The sequence below is a fragment of the Salvelinus sp. IW2-2015 genome, unplaced genomic scaffold, assembly GCF_002910315.2.
Source record: "Salvelinus sp. IW2-2015 unplaced genomic scaffold, ASM291031v2 Un_scaffold3341, whole genome shotgun sequence".
In the NCBI taxonomy this organism is placed as follows: Eukaryota; Metazoa; Chordata; class Actinopteri; order Salmoniformes; family Salmonidae; genus Salvelinus; species Salvelinus sp. IW2-2015.
In genome coordinates, this window is record NW_019944625.1 from 9,596 (window position 1) to 23,565 (window position 13,970).

Below are 13,970 nucleotides of genomic sequence, written 5' to 3' on the forward strand. Positions count from 1 at the left end.
TGACCCAGACTGGGGCGAAGGTTCACCTTCCAACAGGACAACGACCCTAAGCACACTGCCAAGACAACGCAGGAGTGGCTTCGGGACAAGTCTCTGAATGTCCTTGAGTGGCCCAGCCAGAGCCCGGACTTGAACCGATCGAACATCTCTGGAGAGACCTGAATATAGCTGTGCAGCGACGCTCCCCATCCAACCTGACAGCTTGAGAGGATCTGCAGAGAAGAATGAGCGAAACTCCCCAAATACAGATGTGCCAAGCTTGTAGTGTCATAACCAGAAGACTCGAGGCTGTAATCGCTGCAAAGGTGCTTCAACAAAGTACTGAGTAAAGGGTCTGAATACTTATGTAAATGTGATATTTCCGTTTTTTATTTTGAATATATTTGCAAAAAAATCACATTTTGTTTTTGTTTTATCATAGGGTATTGTGTGTAGTTTTAAGAGGGGAAAACAATTTAATACATTTTAGAATACGGCTGTAACGTAACAAAGTGTAAAAAGTCAAGGGGTCTGAATACTTAACAAAATGCACTGTACAAAAAGTGTGGACACCCCTACAAATTAGTGGATTTGGTTATTTCTGCCTCACCAGTTACTGACAGGTGTATAAAATCAAGCACACAAGCCATGCAATCTCCATAGACAAACATTGGCAGTAGAACTAGACCGCGTCCTCACTACTTATCAGTCCTGGGCGTTGTTTCCGCGCGCCGGGGCGTTGTTTCCGCGCGCCGGGGCGTTGTTTCCGCGCGCCGGGCGTTGTTTTCCAGCGCGCCGGGGCGTTGTTTCAGCGCGCCGGCGGGCGTGTTTCCGCGCGCCGGGCGTGCTGTTTCCAAGCACGCCGGGGCGTTGTTTCAGCGCGCCGGGGCGTTGTTTCCGCGCGCCGGGGCGTTGTTTCAGCGCGCCGGGGCGTTGTTTCAGCGCGCCGGGGCGTTGTTCCAGCGTGCCGGGGCAGTAGAACCTTCCTTTCTCATGACTAAGTACTGACTCTCTTAATGAACGTTCATTTGGATGATTATCTCTTACACCACCTTCCACTCTCCCTCCCTCCCTTTGTCTCCTCTCCCTCCCTCTGTCTCTCCCCCCCAGGCAGACACTCTGAAGGAGCGCTATCAGAAGATAGGTGACACCAAGAGAACCACGCCCATCGAGGTGCTGTGTGAGAGCTTCCCAGGTCTGGATCTCTTCTCTTTCTGTCCCACTAGTAGTTCCTTTCAGTACTTTAGGTTAGCTTGCTGGTTAGGAGTAAATAACTACGTAACACCTGAAATATTGGAAAGATATTTCATTGTTTGTATTTTTTCCTACCTGTATTTAATGTGTGTTTTTCTCCTTGTTGAAGAGATGGCCACCTACCTGCGTTATGTGGGTTCTCTGGACTTCCTGCAGAAGCCGGACTACGACTACTTACGGAAACTCTTCACCGACCTCTTCGACAGCAACGGCTACACCTTTGACTATGAGTACGACTGGGTCGGCAAGCCACTGGTCAGTCCATATCTCTACTATTAATGCTCTGTCTCTCTGCAGGACAACGGGCCTCATTGATATACATGGGATTCACGCTATATTTTGGATACTTACTAAGTTAGATAGATGAGTTTATCAGAAAGGTAACAACAATTACTGTTTAGTTTTAACCATGACCTTTAACCCCTCTCCTCAGTACACTCCTATTGGCTGTTTAGTTTTAACCATGACCTTTAACCCCTCTCCTCAGTACACTCCTATTGGCTGTTTAGTTAATGATGATCTTTCACCTCTCTCCTCAGCCTACTCCCATTGGTTCAGTCCCTAGTGAGACCCTTCTACAGTCCAGCAGCAGAGACAAGGCAACGCAGCAGACCAAAAACCAGGTAGGACACACACACACACACACTGAAGACCCAGTCCTTGATGAAGAACAGCTACTTCAGTTTCTCTTGATAGACTAACTTACAGAAGAATTTGAGGAAAAAGCTCCCATTTTTTTCCATTCACATTTTCACACGTCATTCTCTGCATTTGACATTTAGTGTTACTAACTTAACTGTAGCCTGGTCCACATCCGCTGGTACTTCTGCCAACTCCATCATTGTCAAGCCAAACAGACTGGTACCCAGGCTATATTAAAGAGACCAGCAACATACTGGTACCCAGGCTATATTAATGAGACCAGCACCCAGGCTATATTAATGAAACCAGCACCCAGGCTATATTAAAGAGACCATCAACAGGCTGGTACCCAGGCTATATTAAAGAGACCAGCAACAGACTGGTACCCAGGCTATATTAAAGAGACCAGCAACAGACTGGTACCCAGCTATATTAAAGAGACCCAGCAACAGGCTGGTACCAGGCTCTATTAAAGAGACCAGACAGACTGGTACCAGGCTATATTAAAGAGACCGAGCAACAGACTGGTACCCAGGCTATATTAAAGAGACCACAACAGACTGGTACCCAGGCCTATATTAAAGAGACCAAGCAACAGACTGGTACCTTGGCTTTCAGGCCTATATATTAAAGAGACAGCACACAGACTGGACCCAGGCTATATTAAAGACGCAGCAACAGACTGGTACCCAGGTTTAATATTAAAGAGACCAGCAACAGACTGGTACCGCAGGCTATATTAAAGAGACCAGCAACAGACCTGGTACCCCAGGCTATATTAAAGAGACAGCAACAGACTGGTACCCAGGCTATATTAAGAGACCAGCAACAGACTGTACCCCAGGCTATATTAAAGCCAGCAACAGACTGGTACCAGTTAGAACATCAGCTTGTTCCGCCGCTTGTGCTTCTGATGTCAACGTTGTGTCTTCTGTCACGTAGTCTCACGTGCATACTTTTTCCTTCCCACTGTCACCTCTACTGCCCTCAGTTGTTTTGTCCTGTGTCTCCTGGTTGAGCACGTGTCTAAGTAGCTGTTAACTGCTTCTGACACAGAGGAAAAGCCACAACCTCTTTAACCCTTAATTGTTTTTGTTTCTTTCCTTCTTTTTACACTCTCCTTCCTTTAACCATCTCCTCCATCTCTCGCCCTTTGTTGCCCCCCCCCCTTGTCCTGTTCTGCCCTCCCTTCTTCTCTCCCCTTTGTCCTGCACTCCCTCCTCCATCCTCCCCCTTTGTCCTGTCCTCTCTTCCCTTGCTGTCTCACCAGTCGCCAGAACCCAAAGGAAGTGAGTCCCAGCCCACTCCAGTGACCAATAGGGAGCTGCTGGGGTCCCATCTAACAGCTGATGGGCTGGGGGGCTCCGTCCAGGTACTGGGCAGTGGGTGTAGTTCCTCAATGCTAAACACTGTCTTCATTCTTTCTACCGTATGTCTTTCTTTTCCGTTTTCTCTTGCTCTGTTCTTTCCTCGCTCCTTTTTCTGTTTCTTTTGCACAAGGTCTCTGCTCAGCCAGGTTCTGTCAGTCGGCTCAGTTCCACCCTTTACTATGGACACGGCTGAAACCTTATTCAATCACACCTAACCGGCCAATCAAATCTTTGTGGCCGTGAGCCCAACGTATCTGTATAGTACCCACAATGCTCTTGTTTCCTCTTCACGAGTCTAGTATTTAGCAGCTCTCCTCAGAAAACGTAGCGTTTCACTGTTACCACTCCTGTCACATTAAGTGGCTTCTTTTCTATCGACAGGAACTCTGCTAACTTCTGCTTCACTTTACCGAGCGCTGTTTTGTCGTCAGCTAGCTAACGTTACAGTTCCTGTAGCCTAGCTTGCACGCAATTAGTGCTGTTGCCTCGCTTGCTTCACTGCTTTAGCGTCCCACTAATAGCCGGGTTTCCACTAGTTGTAGCTACGTCGACTAGTGGTCTCTGGCTCGCCGTCGGTCCCCACCGTTTGGAGTTAGCTGAACGGCCATTTAGGTCTGCTTGGCTAAACTTCAGTGGTACTGTTTCTTCACGTGTGTTACCTCACCGTGGAGCACAATCCTTTACATTCCCGTGTAAAAGATCAACCTAGTAGTACATTTTTATCTCGAGTGGCTTGGTTTACACACAGTCGGCACTTAGCTAGCTAGCCAAGTGTGTGTTAATACTATCGTCTCGGGTGATAATAGCTACGTAGCTAAATTAGCATTCCTGTTAACTCTGCCTTTCACTATCCTTAAAGTATTTAGACTGTATTTCTCACTCCCCTTGTAAATAAAGCTTTGTTTATGCGTATCTGACTTCCAGCTATCATTACCCTGATGTAATTATGGCAAAAAATATCGACCCGGTGGGCCAAAATATTTTTTTTGGTCCCTGCATGCTATGATTTGATTGTAGGCAGAGACTACGAATACAGTTTTCGCTCCTACCCAGCCCTCTCTGGAAACATCTCTCAACTCTTAAGCATCCAAGTCACGTTCTGCCTATGTTTTATTTACACACATCCACGTTTCTCTCTCTTCTGAAACCAATTTGATCTATAGATGATGTAGCCCATGTCTCTCTATCATATTTCTGAAGTGCTGCGATTTGAACGAAAGAAACAAAAATATATATGAAAGCGTCAACCGTCTGTTGTAACGGGTATTGCCGTCGTACAAGCAATACGCAGTCTACACGTTGCATTGGGGCAAAACCAATTCGCGCTCTGTGTGATTTATGTAAACTTTATAGTTATGCTGCCTTATAGCCAGGAGTCTCCCGCTGGGCCAAAACTGGTTGATTCAATGTTTTCATTTTAACCAAACAGTTCAATGTGATGACGTTGAATCAACGTGGGAAACTGATTAGATTAGCAAAAAGTCAACTTAAGTGAATTGTCTTTATAGTCGCCTATTTTTTTTGCCTCAATTATTTCTGTAGATTTCCCGTTTAATTCATGTTAGTTGACAACTCAACCAAATGGAAACTAGACTTTGAACTTGTCTGTGTCCAGTGGGCTGCTTCCTGTTTAGCCAAATCCAATTTTATTTGTCACATACACAGGGTTAGCAGATGTTAATGCGAGTGTAGCGAAATGCTTCTAGTTCCGACAATGCAGTAATAACCAACGAGTAATCTAACCTAACAATTCCACAACTACTACCTTATACACACAAATCTAAAGGGGTGAATGAGAATATAAATATATGGATGAGCGATGGCCGAGCGGCATAGGCAAGGTGCAGTAGATGGTATAAAATACAATATATATATTTTTTTATATTATTTATTTATTTCACCTTTATTTAACCAGGTAGGCCAGTTGAGAACAAGTTCTCATTTACAGCTGCGACCTGGACAAGATAAAGCAAAGCAGTGCGACAAAAACAACACAGAGTTACACATGGAGTAAAACAAACGTACAGTCAACAACACAATATAAAAATCTATGTACAGTGAGTGCAAATGAAGTAAGATTAGGGAGGTAAGGCAATAAATATGCCATAGTGGTGAAATAATTATAATTTAGCATTAACACTGGAGTGATAGATGTGCAGATGATGATGTGCAAGTAGAGATACTGGGGTGCAAAAGAGAGAAAAAAATATGTGATATGAGTAATGTAATATGTAAACATTTTTAAAGTGGCGTTGTTTAAAGTGACTAGTGATTCATTTGTTAGTGGCCAGTGATCGGTTCCCCATGTAGGCAGCAGCATCTCTGAGTTAGTGATGGCTGTTTAGCAGTCTGATGGCCTTGAGATAGAAGCTGTTCTTCAGTCAAGCCAAAGAGCTCAATCTTGGTTTCATCAGACCAGATAATCTTGTTGCTCATGGTCTGAGTCCTTTAGGTGCCTTTTGGCAAAGTCCAAGCGGGCTGTCATGTGCCTTTTACTGAGGAGTGGCTTCCATCTGGCCACTCTACAATAAAGGCCTGATTGGTGGAGTGCTGCAGAGATGGTTGTCCTTCTGGAAGGTTCTCCCATCTCCACAGAGGAACAACTCTGAATCTCTGTCAGAGTGACCATCGGGTTCTTGGTCACCTCCCTGACAAGGCCCTTCTACCCTGATTTTTATCAGTTTGGTCAGGCAGCCAGCTCTAGGTGGTTCCAAACTTCTTCCATTAAAGAATGATGGTGGCCACTGTGTTCTTGAGGACCTTCAATGCTGCAGATCTTTTTTTGGTACCCTTTCCCAGATCTGTGCCTCGACACAATCCTGTCTCGGAGCTCTACGGACAATTCCCTCAACCTCATGGCTTGGCTTTTGCTCTGACATGCACTGTCATCTTTGGGACCTTTATATAGACTGGTGTGTGCCTTTCCAAATCATGTCCAATCAATTGAATTTACCACAGGTGGACTCCAATCAAGTTGTAGAAATATCTCAAGGATGATCAATGGAAACAGGATGCACCTGAACGCAAAGTGTCTGAATACTTATGTAAATAAGATATATATTTAACAAAAAAAGTAAAACATTTCTAGAAACTTTTTTTTGTTATTATGGGGAATTGTGTGTAGATTGATAAGGATTCTTTTTTTATTATTAAATCAATATCGGAATAATCCTGTAAAGTAACAAAATGTGGAAAAGTCAAAGGGTTTGAATACATTCCGAATGTACATCGACTGGTTGATCTGTGCAGACACTCGGGTTCAGACAGCGGATCCCTCAGCCTCAGCTGTTGCCGGGCTCGGACAGCGGAGCACTCGGCCCAGCTGTTGCCGGGCTCGGACAGCGGAGCACTCGGCCCAGCTGTTGCCGGGCTCGGACAGCGGAGCCCTCGGCCCAGCTGTTGCCGGGCTCGGACAGCGGAGCCCTCGGCCCAGCTGTTGCCGGGNGGAGCCCTCGGCCCAGCTGTTGCCGGGCTCGGACAGCGGAGCCCTCGGCCCAGCTGTTGCCGGGCTCGGACAGCGGAGCCCTCGGCCCAGCTGTTACCGGGCTCAGACAGCGGAGCACTCGGCCCAGCTGTTACCGGGCTCAGACAGCGGAACCCTCAGCCCAGCTGTTGCATACTTAAATTCACACAGGACACATAAACTACTGCAGCATAAATACTGGAGGCTGAGACCGTTGACTGGGGAAGCTCTAGCAGGGCTGAAATTTGAGGAACTGACTTGTTGGAAAGATGGCATCCTATGATGGTGCCATGTTGAAAGTCACAGAGCTCTTCAGTAAGGCCATTCTGTGTCAGGGGGCTAGGGTCAGTCCGTAATGTCTGGAGTATTTCTCCTGTCTTATCCAGTGTCCTGTTTGATCATGCTAGAAACCACAGGTCTAGATGATATACTGAGTATAATGCCATCTAGAGTGAGCTTAGTGTTCTGTCATTGGATGAATCCGCCATCTCGAGTGAGCTTAGTGTTCTGTCATTGGATGAATCCGCCATCTAGAGTGAGAGTAGTGTTCTGTCATTGGATGAATCCGCCATCTAGAGTGAGCTTAGTGTTCTGTCATTGGCTTGAATCCCAAATGGCATCCTACATAGTGCACTACTTTTTTTGACAAGAGCACGATCGGCTCTTATTGGCCCTGGTCAAAAGTAGTGCATAGGGTACCATTTCAGACACAGCCATTGTTGGCTGGAACATTAAGTCACCGTTTTAGAGAGATCTGGTAGCCAGGTGACCACCCAGTAATAGTAATACAGTAAAGTTCACACAAACCATCCTGATGAAACGCTGTTGTCAGTTTATAACAACATTACAGCAGTAGGCTTGTATTTGCCATGTTGATTTCAAAAGCTCTTTCATAATAGTGACATGATGTACTTTTGTATATATAGTGTATGTGGACAGCCCTTCAAATTAGTGGATTCAGCTATTTCAGCAACACCCGTTGCTTACGGCTTTATAAAGTCGAGCACACAGCCATGCAATCTCCATAGACAAACATTGGCAGTAGAATGGCCTTACTGAAGAGCTCTGTGACTTTCAACATGGCATCATCATAGGATGCCTCATTTCCAACAAGTCAGTTACTCAAATTTCGGGGCCTGCTAGAGCTGCTCCGGTCAACTGTAAGCGCTGTTATTGTGAAGTGGAAACGTCTAGGAGCCAAAACAACTCAGCCTCGAAGCGGTAGACCACACAAGCTCACAGATCGGGATCGCTGAGTGCTGAACAGTGTAAAAATCGTCTGTCCTCGTTTGCAAAACTCACTACTGACTTCCAACCTGCCTCTGAAAGCAACGTCAGCACATTAACTTTTCGTCAGGAGCTTCGTGAAATGGGTTTCCATGGCTGAGCAGCCGCACACAAGCCTAAGATCACCATGCTCAATGTCAAGCGTCGGCTGGAGTGGTGTAAAGCTGACCGCCATTGGACTCTGGAGCAGTGGAAACGCGTTCTCTGGAGTGATGAATCACACTTCACCATTCGTCCGACGGACGAATCTGGGTTTTGGAGGATGCAAGGAGAACGCTACCTGCCCCAATGCATAGTGCCAAGGAATAATGGTCGGGGCTGTTTTTCATGGTTTGGGCCTCTTAGTTCCAGTGAAGGGAAATATTGATGCTACAGCATACAATGACATTCTATACGATTCTGTGCTTACAACTTTGTGGCAACAGTTTGGGGAAGGCCCTTTCCTGTTTCAGCATAACGATGCTCCCGTGCACAAAGCGAGGTCCATACAGAAATGGTTTGTCAAGATTAGTGTGGAAGAACTGGCCTGCACAGAGCCCTGACCTCAACCCCATCAAACACCTTTGGGATTAGTTAGAACGCTGACTGCGAGTCAGGCCTAGTCGCCCAACATCAGTGCCTTAATGGAAGCGAGTCCCCGCAGCAATGTTCCAACATCTAGTTGAAAGCCTTCCCAGAAGAATGGAGGCTGTTTATAGTAGCAAACGAGAGAACAAGTCCATATTAATTCCCATGATTTTTTAATTAGATGTTGGACGAGCAGGTGTCCACATACTTTTGGTCGTGTAGTTTAGTGTTAGTGACATGATATATATTGGACCACAGTAAACTACCATTTTCTAACATCTGACTTCCCATGATGCTCCCCTGCAGGTGATGAGTTCGACCAATGGGGAGCTGAATACAGACGATCCGACTGCGGGCCACTCCAACACCCCCATCACCGCCCCGGCCGAGGTGGAGGTGGCCGACGACACAAAGTAAGATGGATGCCCCTCGCCCTCCTTCCTCCGCCCTCCATCCCTCCATCCCCTCGCGCTCCATCCCTCCGTCCCCTCGCCCTCCTTCCTCCATCCCTCCGTCCCCTCCCCTCCCTGCCTTTCCATTCCCTCGCCCTCCTTCCTCCATCCCTCCGTCCCCTCGCGCTCCTTCTCCGATTCCTCCGTCCCCTCGCGCCTCCTTCCTCCATCCTCCGTCCCCTCGCCCTCCTTCCTCCATCCCTCCTTCCTCTGTCCCCTCGCGCTCCTTCTCCATCCCTCCTTCCCCTCGCGCCCTTTCCTCCATCCCTCCGTCCCTCGCCCTCCTTCCTCCATCCCTCCTTTCCTCCTCCCCTCGCGCTCCTTCCTCCACCTCTCCGTCCCGCTCGGGCCCTCCTTCCTCCATCCCCTCGCGCTCCTTCCTCATCCTCCTCCCCGCGTCCTCTTCTCCTCCGCTCCCCTCGCCCTCCGTCCCCTCGCCCCTCCGTCCCCTCGCCCCTCGCGTCCTCCTCGTTCGTCCCTCCGCTCCTCTCCCTCGCCCTCCGTCCCTCGCGCTCCTTCCTCCGTCCCCTCGCCCTCCGTCCCCTCGCCCCTCCGTCTACCGCCCCTCCTTCCTCCGTCCCCATGCCCTCTTCCCCAACACTCACGGTTCTAAGAGTGAAGATGAAAATAAGGTAGCCCAGGGCTAGTACCTTTCAGACAGTGCTAGTTGATAATATGTCCAGCTAGCCAATAAGACCAGTGAATGGTAGACTTTTCAAACATCTCATGGAACAGCTTTTTAACCTGAATGTTTCCCGGTCTACTAGCCCAGCTGGTAAGTGTCCATCCCTGGCTAAGAGCCATGGATTAGTCCAGAATGTCGATGAATAAACACTGCAAAAAAGCACATACTAGGATCTGAGCCAGGTTGGTTATCTTGTTTGGCATGAACATTTATTTAATTATACACCTTCCTAATATTGAGTTGCACCCCTTTTTGCCCTCAGATCATTCTCAACTAGTCAGTGCATGAACTCTACAAGGTGTTGAAAGCGTTCCACAGGGATGCTGGCCCATGTTGACTCCAATGCTTCCCACAGTTGTCAAGTTGGCTGGATGTCCTTTGGGTGGTGGACCATTCTTGACACACACAGGAAACTGTTGAGCGTGAAAAACCCAGCAGCGTTGCAGTTCTTGACACAAACCGGTGCGCCTAGCATCTACTACCATATCCTGTTCAAAGGCACCTAAATCTTTTGTCTTGCCCATTCACCCTCTGAATGGCACACATACACAATCCATGTCCCAATTGTCTCAAGGCTTAAAAATCCTTCTTTAACCTGTCTCCTCCCCTTCATCTACACTGATTGAAGTGGATTTAACAAGTGACTTCAATAAGGGATCAAAGCTTTCACCTGGTCATGGAAAGAGCAGGTGTTCTTAATGTTTTGTATAGTCAGTGTCTGAGGACAATAAAGAATCTAATCCTATTGTTAATTTGTGTTCTGTTTCAGGTGCTGCTGTTTCTTTAAGAGGAGGACGGGGCAAGGCCTCCAGAGACACTAGTGAAGAAGAGGCAAGGCCTCCGGCGACACTAGTGAAGAAGAGGCAAGGCCTCCGGCGACACTAGTGAAGAAGAAGCAAGGCCTCCGGCGACACTAGTGAAGAAGAAGCAAGGCCTCCGGCGGCACTCGTGAAGGGCAGAGGCCTCCGGCGGCACTCGTGAAGGGGAGAGGCCTCCGGCGGCACTCGTGAAGGGGAGAGGCCTCCGGCGGCACTCGTGAAGGGGAGAGGCCTCCGGAGGCACTCGTGAAGGCACAAGACTGACTGGAGGAAAGCAGTACTGAAATTGAACGCTCCCTGTTGACCCTCCTGCAGTACTACAACACGGACTAATGCCTGCTGTGATGACCTGCCTTGTGCAGACAGACAGGCAGGACCAAACGGACCAGAACCATGATTGTCTGTGTGCTTGGAGCTGAGAGGATCAGAAGAAATGTATGTTTATGTTTCTATAATGGATGGATGGATGGATGGATAGCGGGGCGGAAAGATGACCCTCATAACGGACTGATGAATGGAGAGAGCCAGAAAAGACCTGAGATGCATAAATAAGAGATTATTTAAGGACAGAAAGACTGTTGGAAACTGTTTGTGTTCCATATAAACGTTCTGAACTGGAGGACAGAGAACTGTAACACAGTAGTGATACCATGCTCCATTTACCAAGTCATTTCTGATGACAACTCCAGTATAACAGACAGGAAAGAAATAGTAAAATGCATGAACACCAGAATCAGAAGAAAAATGATCATGAATACAACTTCTTTTCTTTTGTATTTTAAAATGAAGTTTTGAAACCCACTGAGTTGTTGAACAGTTGTACTTCATTGTTCTTAGAGCATCTTCAGGAAACCGAGCTTTTTTTTCTCCTTTATTTCATTCTGTTTTCTCATTTCCTATGGATGGATGGCTGGACATGGATGTTGGTGACGGATAGTGGCTGCGCTCAGGTACTGTGGGGGATAGCAGGATGGAGATAAACAAATATTTAATCTCTTTAAAATTGCACTTTAGACGGGGGGAAGTTAATGGAATTCTGGGATTAAAGTTTAACACCGACAAACAGATGTAGGAACATTGAACATTGAACTGAAAGCAGTGAACCAGTACGGTTTTATAACTACAGGTAGCCTGTATAAAACGGCTGTGACTCAAATGGCACCCTACTGCCAATATGTTGCACTAATGACCTAAATCATATGGGTCCTGGTCAAAAGTAGTTTACTGAACGGTAAATGGGTGCTGTTTGGGACAAGCCCTAAGCATCAATGGGTTTTATGTTGCTTATCCAAGTCAGTCACTTGGAAGTCATAATTTGTGCCATTTTTATTTTAATTTTTTTTTAACGAATGTCTCATTTTGAAATGTGGAACATATTTAGGCTTGCGTATCCTTTCGTAAATGTTCTTAATTGATGAGCGTGTAGCGAAATGCTTGTGCTTCTAGTTCTGACAGTGCAGTAATATCTAACAATTCCCCAGCAACTACCTAATGCACACAAATCTAAAGGGGTGAATGAGAATATGTACATATATGGATGAGCGATGGCCGAGAGGCATAGGCAAGGTGCAATTGATGGTATAAAATACAATATATACATGTGATATAAGATATGTAAACATTATTAAAGTGGCATTATTTACATTGACTAGTGATCCATTTATTAAAGTGTCCAGTGATCGGGTCTCAATGTGGGCAGCAGCCTCTGAGTTAGTGATGGCTGTTTAGCAGTCTGATGGCATTTCTCAATCTCTCGGTCCCTGCTTTGATGTACCTGTACTGACCTCGCCTTCTGGATGATATGGGGGTGAACAGGCAGTGGCTCGGGTGGTTGTTGTCCTTGATGATCTTTTAATATGGTCATTACACTGTCATGTATTTTATGGCTGGCTATGATGTGTCAACCCACATTTATTAAAAAATAAAAATTCTTTAAAAAAAAACATTTCCTGCAAAGAAGTTTATTTTCATTTAAAAGTTAGTTTGTTAACCCTTGGTTTTGAGGTCTTTATTATTTTTTTCATCTTTTTAAATAACTTGTAGAAAATACACTTTATGACGTTGTCATGAAACATTATGACATAATCATATAAACCAGATAGGCCTATCACGTACAGGCCCTTAAATCAGTCACCTGTCAAAAAGGTGTCTGGACCTGCTCCTGAAATCTGCTCCTACATTCTTCCCAGTAATCAGAAACAGCATTGGGGTAGGTGCATGTCTGACATCAATGATTGTGCAATTACAATGATAAATTAATATGGTCCATTTAAAAACATTTGATAAAACATAAACATGCTGAGATGTAGGTTATGGTGTACCAGCCTGGCAGGGGTGGGTAACGCCACTCCTCAGGCCTGATTGGTGTCACACTTTTTCTCCATCCCAAGCAAACACAGCTGATTAATCTAATTGTCCCGCGTGGGTATGGATATGTGTAACCATTGCAATGTAACAGTATAGCTTCCGTCCCTCGCCTCGAACCAGGGACACTGCACACATCAACAACTGACACCCACGAAGCATCGTTACCCATCGCACCACAAAAGCCGCGGCCCTTGCAGAGCAAGGGGAACAACTACTTCAAGGTCTTAGAGCGAGTGACGTTACCGATTTGAAACGCTATTAGCGCGCACCCGCTAACTAGCTAGCCATTTCACATTGGTTACATGCTGGAGCCGGGGCCTTGCTGGGTACCCCATGGGCTGAGCTAGCAGGCGCCATTGCTCCTAAAAAAAACAAAGTGAAACGTAGGTAGCGTTCGCCACTTGGGCTAGTAGCCTATCTAGTTAGCACAGTGCTAGCCGGAGAAGCTCATCCTTTAACAATATAAATACATCTAGCTTTTGCTTCATTGGCTAGTAGCCTAGCTAGTTAGCACAAAGTTAGCCAATGGAAGCTAGCTCTATGTTGGTCTTGCGACAAAGAAAAGCGTGGCTCTCAACAGATAAGCAGTGAAGCTAGGACGGTCGGTGTAGTCAACGTAGCAGTGAAACGACCTGTCCTGATCTGTCATAGACGCTTGCTAAAAAAACTTTAATGAGCAAGCCTTCCTTCATGAACTAACCTCTGTAAAATGGTATAGAATCAGATTGATCACCTCTGTCGAAGACGCTTGGACATTATTTTTGATATTTTCAGTGGTATTGTTAACAAACGCCCCCATAAAGACAATTAGATTTACTGGTTCGACCGTGATCTAGCAGTTATGCCACCTCCAAGAATTGCATTTGGCGAAAGGCTCGGCACATGTATATTCCGGCTGACTGGCTCTCGTTCAGGAAAATTAGAAATAAGTGCACTCAGGCTATCCGGAAGGACACAGTTAGTTACTTTAAGGAGCAGTTCTCTCTCTGTGGGTCTAACCCCAAGAAGTTCTGGAAAATGGTTAATGACCTGGAGAAAAACCCTCCTCCTCACAGCTACCCATGTCCCTTAATGTTGACGATGTGG

General features: G+C 46.4%; 1 protein-coding gene across 4 annotated transcripts; it reads left to right on the forward strand.

Moving 5' to 3' along the window:
- Positions 1-996: 996 nt before the first annotated feature.
- On the forward strand, positions 997-12,161 carry LOC112075693 (casein kinase I). 4 transcript variants are annotated; one of them, XM_024142647.2, is made up of 6 exons: positions 997-1,174; positions 1,343-1,488; positions 1,773-1,856; positions 3,146-3,247; positions 8,869-8,975; positions 10,469-12,161. In XM_024142647.2, the coding sequence occupies exons 1-6, from the start codon at positions 1,012-1,014 to the stop codon at positions 10,518-10,520; spliced, it is 654 nt and encodes a 217-aa protein (XP_023998415.1). In that variant the 5' UTR covers positions 997-1,011; the 3' UTR covers positions 10,521-12,161. The 4 variants fall into 4 exon arrangements, with proteins under 4 accessions (XP_023998415.1, XP_070297126.1, XP_070297128.1 ...); XM_070441025.1 differs by having other exon boundaries at positions 997-1,173; positions 1,339-1,488; XM_070441027.1 differs by lacking the exon at positions 3,146-3,247.
- The last annotated feature ends 1,809 nt before the right edge of the window (positions 12,162-13,970 follow it).

Bases quoted from the DNA above. Each gene is read 5' to 3' on its own strand.
- LOC112075693 (XM_070441025.1), top strand. From the start codon at position 1,012: ATGATTATCTCTTACACCACCTTCCACTCTCCCTCCCTCCCTTTGTCT. The intron at 1,489-1,772 runs GTCAGTCCATAT...CTCTCTCCTCAG, and splicing joins ACTGGGTCGGCAAGCCACTG to CCTACTCCCATTGGTTCAGT. The intron at 1,857-3,145 runs GTAGGACACACA...CTGTCTCACCAG, and splicing joins CGCAGCAGACCAAAAACCAG to TCGCCAGAACCCAAAGGAAG.